The sequence below is a fragment of the Cyprinodon variegatus genome, unplaced genomic scaffold (genome assembly GCF_000732505.1).
Source record: "Cyprinodon variegatus isolate N-32 unplaced genomic scaffold, C_variegatus-1.0 Scaffold396, whole genome shotgun sequence".
Lineage (NCBI taxonomy): Eukaryota > Metazoa > Chordata > Actinopteri > Cyprinodontiformes > Cyprinodontidae > Cyprinodon > Cyprinodon variegatus.
Window position 1 is genome coordinate 1 of NW_015150849.1, and position 16,324 is coordinate 16,324.

The 16,324-nt window shown below is 40.2% G+C and overlaps 1 protein-coding gene across 1 annotated transcript in view; it reads left to right on the top strand.

The window, feature by feature from the left end:
• Positions 1–7,378: 7,378 nt before the first annotated feature.
• The window catches only part of LOC107092817 (centrosomal protein of 112 kDa-like), a gene marked incomplete at its 5' end in the record, with an annotated part of 37,560 nt that continues 28,614 nt past the window's right edge, over positions 7,379–16,324 (top strand). Inside the window, one exon of the mRNA XM_015387475.1 lies at positions 7,379–7,583. Coding sequence (XP_015242961.1) covers positions 7,379–7,583 — 205 coding nt within the window. The remainder of the gene's footprint in view (positions 7,584–16,324) is intronic.

Below are 16,324 nucleotides of genomic sequence, written 5' to 3' on the forward strand. Positions count from 1 at the left end.
AAGACAAGTATTTTTTTTTTTAGTTTTTCAGTTTGGTTATCTGCTTCCTAGCAGACAATATATCAGGAAACCGCATAATATTGACATTAATGGTAAATATTGCAATTGTCACATAAACCAGATTTTTTTCTGTCATTTCTTTCTCCACGGTCAATTATGATGCTTCAGTCTCCCTTTGTGACTTCAAACATCTTAAACACAGCTATATGTGCTATATTGGCATGTAACTACAAAATATTACACAGCATAATATTATTAGTGCATAAATCCACACAGCAGTGATAAATGGGGTTACTTCCAATTTTGATTAGTTGGTGTTTCTAAAATGACACTGTCCACAGCGCGTTGACTTGTTAACATGAAAGGTTACAGCCATACAGTGTTTTAGGATATTGTTAAGTTTAGTTCACAAAGGAATTGTATCCCTAGAAGATTAATACTCGCATACTGATAGCTAAGGCTATGGTTTTTGTGTGATATACGGTAACTTAATAACAGAGGGCTTTTTATTCTACATGGCCCAACAAGTGGTGCTCAATTTTTGATCCTGCTTGTAGATTACAGTATTTATCCTTCAAGATGCTCTGATTCAGTTTAATTTAATTTCAATATGTTTATTCTGCGACAGTCACCAGCAACGCTACCTTCTGACCACAAGAAGGCACTCTCACAGAATCCAGATTTAGACTAAACCTTTCAACCTCTCAGTTTATACTGCTTATATATAGATATACTGTTGATTTTATTTTTTATTTTATTTTTTTTGTACTGTGTATTTGCCATCTGGACTTTTGGATTCTTTAGCACTTTTAGTTTTAATTAACAATTAACTTTGTTAGCTGTAATAACTTTGTTTTTGTAAATATTCATTTCCTTAGAGTCCTGGCCACCAACCTTTCCAGATGCCTCATATTCCAATGCAGATAGACTAAAAAAGAACAACATCAAATAATAGACGCTATGTAATCCTGCAAGCCTTCCTGTTGCTGTTAAAGCTCTTTTGTTTCTCCTCTTTGTTTTTACTTCTGATGCACCATTTTTTTTTAGACACCACATTAATTTTTTTAAACCGCATAAAATTTTATGAAGGTTCGAACAAATCTTATTTGAAATATAAAAACGCCACAGCTATAACTACAGCTAGCGTTATCTAGTTAAATTGCTTCTTTCTCTTGCAGCCTGAACAAAAATCAAACGGGCTTCCATAGATTTGAATTTGGCACTTTAGAGCTTTTACATTTCATATTTAAAAGAAATGGCTCATGTATGTGTGTATAGATTAATCATTTCTTGTGAATTTACTTTTGGCTGGATGGCCCAAGGCAGGCAAGGTTGATATTTGGTATCATCAAAATATTTACTTATATACTTAAACCCGCTGAACAGTAACATCTACAGCATAGAATCCACGACTTCTAGTCTCCAGCTGATCGCTGTAAATTATTCTGGGTACAGAAAGGTTTAGATATTATCAGTCTTTTTTATGCAGTTTTTCATGACTTAAACAAATCAAAGTAGAGGAAAATATTGTTTCAAGAACACAGCACAACCTGATCAGTTCAAGCCTTTACTTCCTTCAAACTGGCTTTTATCAAAACCACATTGAAGGGAAAAAAAAGAGCAGCCCACTTCGTTAGAGCCCAGGGCTATTGTGGCTCAGGTTGCCATAGCTGCCTTATTCCTGCTGTGTACTGTAGTGCTTTGGTCTGCAGAGCAAGAGCAGATATTCACGTAAAACATCTGTTTTCTCAGTTTCTTATATTTTCTTATAATCTCCCCTCTCCTGTGATCCCCAGTCACTACATCTTGTCCTCTTTGATTTTCCTCCCAGTTTGTTTTTTAGGCCCATGTGTTTAACATCAGAAGATGTCACCTCAGCCCATTTAAATCAAGGCTAATTCATCTCTCCAAACAGAGTTATAGCTTCCTTTAAAACTTTGTCATTCAGCAAAAATGTTTTTGGAAGTTCAAGCACTTTTCCCTTCGCAAGCTTAAAGATCCAAAACACAGTTAAGTGGTGTTTACACAACAGAATAAAAAGCTTTTCTTCTCGATTGTGTTACACGCTGAAATATTACAATCATTTGACCATAATTGCACCTTGTTCCTCAAAGGGAGGATTCAAAAGGAGAGTTTGCTGTTTTTCTTTCTTCCCATCTGTAAATCCCCACCACACACATCCGAACACACACACACACACACGCAGACTTTAGGTTGGTTGGCAAAGGCACAGAGTTGAAAGCCAGGTTGACAAGCAGATGTTTTGAGAAAACGGTAGCTTATTAGGTTACACAATGCTCAACTTCAAAAGGAGTCGGGTGCTGTGTGAAAGTTCAGTCATGTTTGGCCGCTTTGGTGACGAAGTGTGCCACCGCAGACGAGCAATAAGTGATTAATCCTCTGTTTTGGGAGCAGAGAGCTGGCACCTTTAACCAACACAGTCTGATTTTAAAGAACAGTCTTTGTGGGGAAGAGTTAAAGCATTATTTAAGCAGGTATAAAGAGATTAATGCTAAAGATTAATTGGTTTTGTAATAATACTGTGTGTTAGGGCTTTATCAGCATTGTTTTAAAATGTAAAGGTGGAGCTATGGGTTTAATTTTTTTATAGTTGTCCCCTTGGGGAAACTCAGTCAAATATAAACAAGAGGTCTTTGACCCTTAAAAGATAACCTCGCTTGTAACCCCTTAGTGACTGACAGGGGGCATCGCTCATGAGCTCAGCTGCATGGCTAATAGCCCAATTAATGGCATACCTTATCATACATTATCCTGGGGGGGATGCAGAAGATATAGGAATATATGTTACTTGGATGAATGCACACATCCGTCTCTCTTGCATATTTTGTTCTTTTTCTTTTGTCTCCCTTTATTCACTCCCACGTACACACTCGCCTAATTAACGCCTCTCAGATTCAGCTGTGTGCGATAAGCATCTCACTGAGATTGGTCGTCCTGGGTGACCTGTGAACTAAACAGGGCTGCGTTCTCTCCTTGTTTAATGATGAGGTTATGGTGGGTGGTATTAGATGCGTTGGTGAAATGGGATCATTACTTTATCCCTGACCATTCACTGTGGGAGAGGAGGTGAAGGGAGGCCCAGTAGAAGGGAGCTGGAAGTTCATATGTAAATATACACTGCTTAAAAAAATAAGGGAACACATACACAACACAATATAACTTCAATAAATCAAACATCAGTGAAGTCAAACTTAGAAAGCAACACGGATTGACAATCAATTTCACGTGCTGTTCTGCAAATGTAATAGACAACAGGTGGAAATGATTGGCAATTAGCAAGACACACTCAATAAAGGAGGCGGGACCACAGACCAATTCTAAGTACCTATGCTTTATGGCTTATATTAAGTCACCAGTGACTTATATTAAGTCACTGGTGCTTTCACACTCGTGGTAGCATCAGACGGACTCTAAAACCCACACAAGTAGATCAGGTAGTGCAGTAAAATGACTTAATGCTGGCCACAAACATACATGTGTCTGCACAAATGCTAAGAAACCAACTCCATGTGGATGGTATCAGGGCCCGATGTCCACAGCCCAACTCTCTGCATTACATTTAGCATTTGCCAGAGAACAACAGGATTGGCAAATTCACCACTGGTGGCGCCCTGTGCTCTTCAGATGAAAGCAGGTTCATATTGAGTACATGTGACAGACGTGAAGGAGTCTGATGACACCATGGTGAGCGATCTGCTGCATGCAAAATCCTTCAGCCTGACTGGTTTGGCAGTGGGTCAGTAATGGTGTGGGGTGTTTTTTTTTTTCTGGAGGGCCGCACAGCCCTCCATTTGCTCATATGGAGGTAGCATGATTGTTGTTTGATTCAGAGACCAGATCCTCAGACCCCTTGTGAGACCATATGCTGGTGCGGATGGCTTTGGGTTCCTCGTAATGCAGGACAATGGTAGACCTCATGTGGATGGTGTGTGTCAGCAGTTCCTGCAAGAGGAAAACAGGGAAACTATGGACTGGCCTGTCTGTTCCTCAGATTTGTCATGGTCTTGGTGCCGAAGGTTGGCTTAATTGTTAATTCTATTCACCTGTCTAATCTGTCCGGTTGCTCATTACCGTTCATCTGATCCACCTGTTTCCAGCTGCTATTTATGCCTCCCTGTTTCCCTGCCATCGGTCCCAGATTATTTGAGCTTTGTTTGAGAGTTTTCTAGCAGTCTGTTAGGGATGGAACGGTTTATTAAAACCCTCTGAACCGCCAGCAGCACTTTATAGGTCTGCTGTATGGGACCACTTTGCATTTAGAGTGACCTACGATGACGGCGGAAAGAAAGTTGTGGATAAAAGTGCAACAGTGTGCAAGCATTGTGCAACACGTTTTGTTTATGCTAACAGCAACATGACCAACATTTTAGCTCACCTGCGGATATATTGATGATTATAATATTTACTGGATTATTTATTGTGTTATTTTAGATAACACAGTGGCACTTCAAGTTGATAAGAAATCCAGCCTTATTTATTTGATTGTATTTCAAACACTGCAGAACAAACTGAGTTTTGATAATCAGGGAATTGAAACATGTCATTTTATCTTGAGTTAATTTCAAACAAAGGGACCTAAGTCTAGTTTTAATAGAGCCTATGCTTCTTTGTTAAAGATTGTTTGCCAAATAAATGAAGCACATGTTGGAACTACCTCTCTTGCAATCCCAGAATCTCACCTACTTTTAACCTAAGACTGTCACAATGATGTAGCAAATGTCAGACTGCTTTTTTCTTTCAGTTTTGACTTGACTATATGAGACATAATAGATTTTCCTAGCAATCAACATATACCGAACCGAACCCAAAACCGTGACGACAAAACTGTGAACCGAACCAAACCGTGAATTTTGTGAACCGTTCCACCCCTACAGTCTGTGAGTTTCTCATTTCCTGATCCTGAATAGTTTCTGTCCCCGGATATCTAAGTTTTGGTTGCCCCTGTTCTGCTCTGTTTTCTGATCGGTTTTTGTACTTTTACCTGGATTCTGCCTACAAACTACCTTGGACCTGTCTTCTGACTCTGGCTTGGATCATCCCCTTGGTACCTCTGCATCTTTCTGATCCTCTGGTCTGAAAACCCGGCTTCTTTATCTGCTCTGGATTCTGTCTCTGGACTCTCCTGCATGTATTATAATAATAATTGTATTATAATATATATTTATAGAATTAGATCAAAGATGTGAATGTAGTGAAAGCTAATGTAAGCCAAAAAAAAAAAACATTTTACATTATGTTCATGGTACTAAGGGACTATAATGCAGTATTCACTTTTTGGTCAGCATCAGTGTGCAAATTGACAACATCCAGCTATTGTGCCCAATATCTTGCCAATTTCACGAGTCCACTACAGTCACTTTCATGTCTTTGTTGGAACATTTTTTCCTTAGAAAAAGAGGCTGCCTCATAATTATGCCCACCTTGATATAGGATGTTTATCGTCTTAGCCCCCACCCTCCTTCTGTACACAAATACACATTGGCTGATTTGCTTATTCCAATAAGCATTCATGTTTATACAGCTAGGAGTTGGAAAATATGCATAAAACGGATGGTATGGCAAAAAATGCAACTCGCCTAATAATTGTGCACACAGTGTGTGTGTACATAAATGAAGGAATGAAGGATGTAGGGTATTCTCAAAGGTGCTTCTGGAGGTCTAATGTTATTGCTCATGGTGATCATGAAATTGTACTGTGAGAATATTTATGACATTATGGTATTTGGTTATTTGATAACTGCAGCTTTGGATTAATTTGATATAAAAAATTTAATTTTCCTGATGTCTCACCTACGAACATGCTCTCTGTTTTCAAATATATTGAAATTGCTTTATAAAAGCATCAAGAGTTTGAAAAAAGAGGGAAATAAAAAATACAGGGAAAGGTGTGAATTCTGTCCACCTCCAGTATTAAGAGGGACGACCTCTTGCTTTACTGTACATTTACAGCGAACATGCAAGGAATGAAATTGTCTAAATTACTTAACCTTCAAGCAGATGTGACAGCATACTGTAGGGCAGGGGTCACCAACCTTTTTAAGGCCACTTCATGGGTACTGAGTCATAGGAAGGGCTACTAATACGGACCCATGAACTGCCAGGGTATGCGGCCACCTTAACCTTGTACATATAAACATATTTTTATTGTATCTTTTCATTTCTAAATCTATTTCAGACATTTTCATTTTGAGATGTTCTATAAATTAAAAAAGGAAGAGCAAAAGAATACAATTTAAGACTTAGCCCACTGGCGAGTTTTTCTATTTTCAGAAGACTCTGTGGGCACCCCATGTGGTCCCTGTGGCCACACGGGGTGCCCTCAAGGACCACATGGAATTCGGCACATTCACCAACAAAACAATCAAAACACATCCACAACAACCAATTTCAACACTAAGCAGCTAAATAAAAAAATGGAAGCTAAAAAACGTACAACACCACTAGTGCAAAACTTTTCCATTGATTAAAGAATTAAAGAATGCTGGGCGGAATAGCTCATATAGAAAATGTGCTGAGTTGTTTACATTGTAAGACAAACATTGAAGGAAAAACAAGTTGAGCTTATTACTAGTTTAGAGTGCCACCACTGCCTGGCATTGGGGGAGTCCAAAGAAAATTGTTGCTGCTATAATATCCTGCCATTTGTTGCTTTCATGTGGCTCCATACAATAAGTCTAATCTCTAACCGTCGCTTCAACCTCAATGCCTCCTTCTATCCGTGTCCGAATTGCATCGCTAACTGCAATACTCCCACACAGCGAGAAGATTCCAGCGGGGCTGGTCCCCCAATGTGTTAACACGGTAAACAATTATCAGTCTAGCCCAGAGCTAGCTGCACAAACCCCCCACCCCCCCACCCTGTCTTTCACCCACTCTCATCTTTCCTCATCTTCTCTCTAACCGCAGCTTAAGTAGAATGTTAATTTGGGTGGGAGATTTTCAAAGACGAGCCACTTCCTTTTCATCTCAGTGTGCACCGCAAGTTCACCAGCTCAAAGTCGACGAGCTCAAATAAAAAGGAAGTTGTTGTTTTTTTCAATTCTGTACATTTTTTTTAAACTCTTTTCTCTCTCAGTTCTGTGTGTCTTCTGTCTTGTCATACTGGTTGAAAAAAAGAAGAAAAGCTGTATTTCAAGGTGACTGTTTGCCATCCAGATCTTCTTTTAAAAGTAAAATCTATTTTCCATCTAACCTCCATTTTCTGAGATGATGGAAATTACTTGGATATGAACAACTGTTTGTTTACCAATTGCTTCTGGTACAGTTTTTTTTCTCTTTATCGAGTTAAATATGCCAGAAAAAAGGGTGTTTGTTATAACAGTCATCCGCGTGGTTGAATATAAACTCATCCATTCAGGATAGTCAGATTCCAAAGAAAATCATCTCAGTTTTTATGTTTTCCCACCTCTCAGCTGATTGCAGAGCTGCAGACATCTGTATGTGACTCTAAAGAGGAGGCTGTGCGCCTGCAGCAGGCCATGGAGAAGCAGCTGAAGGAGGTCAACGCTCGGTGGGATGAAGAGAGACAGACGATTACCCAGAATGCCGAGCAGGCCAACAAGGTTTGTTCTTGTCATTTCTTCACATTAGTGTATCAGATATAAGGAGGTCATTGTGACCTTTCTAAAGGCATGCCCTGTGTCTACCTTGTTTCCTTATTCAACTGCCCTGGTTTCTTCATTATTATCCCTTGCTTTCATCCTACCTGCCTTTTATTTCCTTTTCCATATTTTTTTTTTTACCTCCTCTAAATCCTTTCTCACTTTACCCTGTTTTTATTCCTTGCTTCCATCTTTCGTTCTTGTCAGTCTTTCAGTCGCATTAATGTTTTAAATCATCAAGGCTTGTTGATTGACCTATTTTGATTGCATTCCAATTAATGTGTGTAGAAAAAGATGCTTTTCTTCTTTAGCCGCTTTCATCACCAAACACAACCATAATGACTCAGAGTGACAAGACGCTACAGCTACAAGTACGTCATCTGTTTCACCAGGGCTAATATCAGGAAATAATGTTCAGGTCCGATTTTTTGTGTGAAATCCGATAGATTTCAAAATGTATGCAACTTGTATGTGATGTCCTGTTTGAACTGCATTCACACTATTTAAGTGTCACGTATGCGCAGTAGAGGACGCAATGATGTCACAAACAAGTGTTCTCTGGGTTTATGGAAGTAAACATGGATGGTAGTGCTGGAGCGCATCTTGCAATCTTTCATTTATTTCGCAACCTCAGCTAGTGATTTAACCACACTATTTTTTCAAGAAGGTTAATTATCGTCCGCCATGGTTGTTGTTTTTCTTCCAGCTTCTGCATAGCCACACACAGAACAGTGATCTTTGTTGAGTATTAATGTACTCTGTGCTACAGAACTGTAGCCATTAAATGCGACCTAGCTGTTCACGCACAGGTTTGAAAAGGTCAGATACGTATCGGATTCAGGACCACATAGCCAAGTGGCTTGGTTTGCATTGGAAAAATTTGGATCTGTGTCTTTCAGACTGCCATGAAAAGATCAGATACAGGTTGCATATGGGCAAAAAAAAATCTGGATTTCGGTCACTTCAGGCTAGAGTCCTGCAACGGGTCGGGTACCCGCGGGTTCCCCTATGGGTCACCTGCTAAAATGCTCTATTGCGGGTGAAAAATACATAAATAAAAATAAACGGGTTGGGGGTCGGGCGGATATTTTTTTAGTGCGGGCGGTAGTTGGTGATTTTTTTTTATGCGTGTCTGTTGTTATGGACATCAGAAATGTTATATTAATCAGGCACTGGGGTCACCCTTGTTGTAGCTTAAAGCCCTGCTGGCAGTGGGGGCTTCACTCCAAAAAGGCCACAGTCATACACTGCATACACGTGCTGCAGTGTTAATGGCGCTGTTCTGCAGCGCAGCGTACTATAGCCTATTACTTGATGTGTTAACGGGTCGGGTTGCGGGTTGAATATCAACGGGTCGGGTCGGGATCGGATTTGAATTGAAGATATCCGCGGGTAACGGGTCGGGTTCGTTAGTCATCCTAAAGGGTTCGGGCGGGTGCAGGTTGGTAAAACTCGACCCGTGCAGGACTCTACTTCAGGCTGGTGAGTAATCGTAGCTCAAGAGTGTTGAAAATATATAACCTAAATGTTTATAACACCCTTATTTATTAACCATTGTGCCATCTTAACATTCTGTTTACTCTTGTCCTATGGGACAGAGATGACCCGCCGTACAAAAGCACCAAAATAATGCACAGTGTGTTTTTCTTACATTTGCAGCACACACCTTATATCTTACAGTCCTTCTTCCAGGGGCAGAACAAACACCTTTTTCTCCTGACTGACCCAGCTGCAGCCTCAGGTGATCAGGACAGTTTTCATTTTCTTGAACAGCTTCTATGTTGACTGCAGAGGCTTCTGTGCAGCTCCAGCACTCATTTTTCTCATTGCAATCTTCAACTGCTTAAGGAACATCCTTCTCTTGATTTTCCTTCCTGACATCCAGGTCGATTTGATCTCACGGAAACTTGTATTTTCCAGGATGATTTATTTTATATTGGCTGGTGTGATGAAGAGGAAAAAAGGTGGATGAAATGTTCTGGACATGGGAAGCCGAATACCTTATTGGCCCTGGAGTCTTCCTTGTCATATTTGGTGCTGCTGCTCTTCCATGGCTTTGACTTATTTCAATGAGGATGGTGCAATTATGCAGTTCCTTGACAAACACGTCTCTCTGTCAGCTTGAGGGGTTTCCTCTTCTTCATCAGATGATGCCTCTTTCTGTTGGTGCAATCCCTCAAAACCTCCCCCTTAAGATAAATCGTCATCCTCTTGTTCCTCCTTAGCTTCTGAAATATCTCATCCAGGAACTGATGACATGTCTTCTCGAGGCCTCAGCAAGGAACCAACTAGGGGTACATTGATTCAGTACACCTTTATTTATTATGTCAGATATTGTTTTTGTTTTGTTTTGGAGCTTGTGCAATGTGAAGGGTTCGCTGCAGACACTGTCCAGCCTCTGAACTTTTTTCAAATGCTTTCGTATTCCACAGGTCAAAAATGAACAATATGCCAACATTTGTACCCTGGTGGTGTAAAGCCCATTTGAAAACACCAATAAAGAAAAAGTATAACGTTTTCTAATGATGGGGTAATTTTAGTAGGTCGTAAAGATTCAAGTGGGAAAAAGATTAAGGTTAAGGTATTTTTTCCTACTGCTAAACATATATGAACACAACATAAATGTCCTTAATTTTTAAAATGATATTTGATCATTTCTGGAACATTTTTACAGTATTATAAGCCAGCTTGCTGAAAGCTTAGGTAAGATGAGGACATTAGCCCACTAAGTATTACATCTCGTGATTATACGGACTTTTTGTCATTTATTGACAAGTGGGTCAAGTAAACAGTTGTCTGCAAACTTCATGCTTAACAAAAGCTCTGTCTGGCTTTGACAGAAATGGAGCAGAAACAGGCGCTGGTCTATTGTTAAAGCCTACTCTCTGTTTGCATGTGCTTTGTCATTTTTATGGCTAGTTGCAAACTCCATAGTGTATTTAAGTGACACGCATGCTCTCTGTCTGAGTGAGCTTATATATGCGTCTACTGCACCCCATGCCTTTATCATCACTGTCATTCTGTTATAACTCCACACTCAGACTTAAAGCTTGTAACTGTTTATGTCCCTAAAATACAAGCTAATTCCCTTCAGCCCTATTTAAAATGTATAGAAACAGCAACATCCAGATGTGTGTGGATGACTTTTTTTAGTCATAAGGTCCTTTATTGTGCTTGAAGCAGACTGGAAGACAGTTTCCCTTGGCAGTTGATTGGGTGTGGCTCCCTAAATAAAGAGTTGTTGTGTCTGGGATCGGTGCATGTTTCCAAACACAACTTAGTCTGTTTGTGGCTGCAGCTGCCTCGCTTAGAAAGAAGGCAGGTTTGTGAGACGGATCTCAGATCTTTCCTGATTTTATGCACAAGTCTTCATTCTAACAGGAAGTAACAACAACAGGAAGTGATGACCATATCCCACAGATAAGAAATAATATCTTCTGTTGTAAGCTATTCTGTATTAAAGCAAATTATTAATGAGGAAAGCATTGTTCTCTGATACCCAGCCTCAGTATAAAATCAGTTTTATTATGTTATATTAACGATATCTTCAGGTATAAATAATTGAACTCATGTAATTTCTTTAAGGCCGGTCTTACACTGTACGATATTTTTAGTCTTGTACTCAGCTACAGCTCAAACTGTACAACGAAACCCCAGGGTTTTAAAGTTCACAGCTCACAATGTATGTTTTTCACCGTACCTGTACACGGCCACTCGTTACTCCCTGTATACCACATGACGCAGGAGGCACGTCTGGAGAATCGGCCCAAAAAGGGCAAAAGCTGCTATAGTTTATGCCTGCACTAAATGAACGAGATTCAGTCAGTTATTTTTATGTTCTGACCTGTAGTTCTGATCTAATGTTTACTTAAACTCATTCTGAACATAAATGGTTATTTTAAGTATTTAACTGTTATTCAAGCCAAGTTCTATTTTTTCATAGAGCCATTGATTCCCCGGGATGTCTGGTCATTTTGAACAATGTTCCGCGTTAATGCTAATTCCAGGAACTAGTTTAATTTTTTTGTTGCTATCTGAAACACAAAATAAAGACCTTTGCTCATACAACACTATATGAAGTCCAAGGAACCCATAACACTTTGCATTCAATTATTCACCAAATCATTTACACACTGGCACACTGTTGCTGTTATGGTACGTACACACTTTAAGGAGCAAGAGCAGCAAAAACGCTTGTGCTGCTGCACGGTGGAAAGTAGGTCTGATGCGCGTTGGGCGGAGCAACCCTATCCTTTCTTTGCCTGTAACATGGCAGCTATATATGCTGTGATCAGTGGGTAAATAGTAGTTTTATTATGTTTTTCAGTGAGAAAGGCCACCTGAAAACTTCATCTGTGCAGTCAGTTCATCCAGATTATCATCCTGCCTTCAAATATTATTTCGCTGTCAGAGCCGCTCAGACCCCCACATACCGGCGGTGTGCTGTCCGTAGGAATCCTATTGAACAGCAGACTATGGCCCAGTCGCCTCTTCGCGGTTTGCCGTGGCAGCTTGAAGCTGGTTTTCATGCTCAGAAGCTTACGATGCGCTGCTTCAGCTGCTCCTGCTGCTCAAAACACGCAGCGGGACCTTTTCTTACGCCTTGATGTGTGTCAACCATTGACTTTGCAAGTAAACTAGCTGGTCCTGCTGCCTTTGCTGCTTTAGCTGTGAACATAGAGTTAAAGCCAATTTATACTTCTGACTAAATCTGTCTGCAACCATCGTCACACACCTCAAAAAAATCCTGACCACACAAGGGACGGTCACAAACCCGCGCAGACCTCAAGCGGAAGTGTGCAGACAAAAAGCAGCTGTGATTGGTTCTTGGTTCAGCCTTTCCGGCTGTCTGTGTGGTTGTCCTCGATTCGGTGCCAGGGTGCGCCATTTTTAAAAACCGAGGCATTATAACAACAATGGATAACCAAGATGAAAGGTTGATCGAGAAGGTTCGGAAGTGCAACCACTACTACAATGCCTCAGGCATGTTGTTTTGGAAAATAAACATTCCCGCCGGCGCCGCCAAAGAAGTACTCGTTACCATCCGCCGAAGTTCTCGAATAGGCTCCCCCTAGTGCTTTGGCGGCAAACTGCTGTGCGTCCCTAGGAATTCTAGACAGATGTTGCAGAAGCATACCAGCAAAACTGATTTGCGACCAGAAGCATGCAACATTTGATGTGTGCGGTTGCAGAAGTATAATCTGCCCTTTAAGCTACTACCACCATAAATTTTTTAATGTGTGCAGACCACCATGGGGCATACTAAAGGACGCAAAGCTGCAATTGAGGTCCTCTAGCTACCAACACCACAATTGTTGGCTGTGTGATTTGAAACCAGTTCATTAGTATACCATCTGCTGGTCATTTTCAGCTTATTTTGAGAGCTTTTGCAGTCTACTTCACTAAATCTGCTGCAATATACTGGATTCACTACTGTCTACTGCAAATGCTCAGCCCAAGCAGGGGTTTGAATCATTACACTTACTATGTGCAATGTAGCAGTACTGCTGGCTGCAAAACCCTTGACATGATTCTACCACCACCATACTTGGTGCTTTCAGCAGGTGTTTGTGTCATACACATACAAATGCACTTGATGAGAGGTTCCACAATTTGCAGCTGAATGCATCAAAGTGTAGATCCGACAGATGAGGCCGACACATGAAGGCTATAATCCATGAATTACAGACAAATTATAATAATAATAATTGAATTTTATTGATCTCGCATTGGAGAAATTAACTTCTGTATTTAACTCATCCCCTTGGGCAGCAGTGGGCTGCCATTGTGCGGCGCCTGGGGAGCAGTGTGGGGTTAAGGGTCTTGCTCAGGGACCCAGAGTGCAGGCTGGGGGGAACCAACCGGGTACTTGCAACCTTCTCAGAACGCAAGCGCACTGTTACAGCCTACTAGGCCATCACTCCCCTTAATGCTAGGATAAGAAAAGAGGAGGAATAATCATTAGTCAGCTTGCTAATGTTGTCTTTGTCTTCTGACAATATTTCCTGTGTTCCTACCTCTCCTTTATTTGGCTGCTATAACGCGTGTTTTCAGTCCCCATTATATGTCTGATAGACTGCATACTAAGGTCAGATCTGTTCCCCTTTGACAATTGCAGTGATGCATTCCTAGAGATTAGAGATTTTTGTGCCACTGTGGAAGGATAACTGCTCCTTCTTTGTGACTGTTGCAGACTGTACTGAACTGAAAATCACTTGGAAACACTGCCAAAATAGTCTTTTATCTTCCTGTTTAAAGATGGGATGCAATGTTTAATTGAAAGTGCCATCCCGACATTTATTACTGTCAATACCAGAGCCTTGAAATATTCAGGTACTGATTATTAGTGATGTCGCACTTCCGAACCTGGAAGTGTGACATCACTCGGGAAGATTGATTAGCAAACATATACACACTGAAATGGATAGCGATGAAAAAACTTCTGAAATCGAGTGAGCGTATTTCAACAGATCACGAACAGCTCCTACAACTCTTGCCCCAGATGTTTGAGCCTGATGCCTCATCAGGCGAGGAACTATTTTAGGCCAATCAAAAAGCCCCTCTACCTTTTTTAAACCAAAGCATTGCTATATATCGCTGGTCATTGCAGAGAACAGCAAAATTTGTCTATCAAAACCAAAACAAGGTCTTGTTAGTTCCTGTCATACAAGAGCCTAACCCCCAGTGTGATGACACTGGTTTTGTAGCCACAGCTGAAGCACTCTGTTGCTAAGGTGTTTGCTACGGAGTGTTTGAGGATTTGGCTAAACAATCTGAAACAATTGTTTTTACTGCTCTTTAACAATAATTGAAAAGCAAAGAGAGGGGTCAAATATTAAAACTGAAAAATGCCAGATGTTTAGAGAAACTATGGTTAAGATACCCGAAACCTATTTGAGCTTGTTTCTATAATTCTGATCTTGTGTGGAAAAAATAAAATGGCAAAACTGTGCCATTGAATGAAAAACCAAAGTGAATGGCATCAGGTATTAGTTAATGTAAAATGTTTATATTATAAACTAGAAAAGCACCTACGTAGAGGGCAGACCTTCACCAAGCAGGAAATTTCACATTTAACTACAGTTAAATAAAGAAGTCGTAATTAATGGTGGTTTTAAGGACAAGTCAATCCTTGCTAATATGAATAGATCTTTAGAAATAAATATGAGGATTGATAAAAAACTGAAATTGTATTTTTATTTTAAGTTTTAATGATACTTCTCTGCGGATCATGTACTTTTAGTTCCGGTAATGTACTCTGATAAAACGCACACACTTACTGTCATGAGCAGTTCCGTTTGGCCTGGCATCTGTGGTGGGAGCAGACAACAGCTTTCATTATCTGTGTCTTCATTACAACGATCCTCCTGTGTTAAACACAAGCTAATGAGACTCTAATTAATGCCTGAATAGTTTAGTGAATGCCAGACATTTATGTGTGTGTTGGGGGGGGGGGTGTTGTTGGCCTAGCAGGAAAAAATAAGGACGTTACAGGGAGATTCAGCATCAAAAGCAAGAGAAAAGAAGTGAAATGACAAATGGTGTTTGGGACTAAAGGCAGGGGAAGAGAGCAATGAAAGGATAGAGGAAGTGTAGAAGTTGAGACAAAAGGTGGGGAAAGAAAAGGGTGGCGGAGAGCTGTCAGTGGGCCATTGGAGTTGGTGTGTCGCCTGCTGACATTGTTTCCGCGCTGCTCACTTCAAAGGACTCGGATTATGAAGAGAGCGAGGGGCTTCAGACAATGGGAGAGGAAGAAAATAACATCAAAGTTAGCCGCACGTCTGAATTGGGATAATCCTGAAACAGTTGCTGTGAATGCATGCAGCACCGGATCAGATGTCCCCTTTTTTTCCACCCTCTCTCTACCAGCCCCATTCTGTCGTTTCTAGCCTGAATTTAGCTCCCTCTGTGGCTCTGCTGCTCCTGGACCTCTTAAATGTGGGTGTTAGCTGCTCAGACCTTTGTGTATCATTAAAGCCCTTTTTAGAACATTGGTGGCACAGTTAAGTATGCTCATTATTTTAGTTTTTTTATGTGTAATGTTAAGTGAAGGAACACGTTTTTGTGACAACTCTTGAAAAATGTTTGGTTTTTGTCTAATCAGGATATTTGTGTCTTTATTCCTATTTTTTATTGTTAATTAATTATCAAAACGTGGAACAATATGTAATTTTCAGGAACCCAAGGGAATTTACACTCAATGAGAAAAGTGGAGGTAGTTTTTTTATCATCACCTTGAACCACAAAGTTGTGGGGTATTATGTTGCCAAAATACCCTTTTCTTTCCTTGGCTTTTAGTTAAAATCAGAAATAACCCTTCAGGCATATTTTCAAGATGACTAAATAGTTTTCTATAATCACTATTTATGCAAATAATAAAGCTTGGAAACCTTATTTGGCTGGAACTCCTCTCCTAGGTTGTTTGTTGCGCCCATATCCATAGCAATACAGAACCATGCTGTTTTCTTCATGCCTTTTTTATGCCAAGAAGCATCAATAAATAAAAACAAAGGTTGCACTACAACCACTAAAAGTTCCCTATATTCTGTTTATTCTTTAGATACACAGCTGCAATTATTGTTGCTAATTCATAAACACATTAAAGTGAGACATACTTCAACAGAATGCATTGAAATCAGGTCAAGCTCCAAACTAAAGCGTCAGTTAAAATACTTCCTACTAGATGAATATTGGTACCTTTG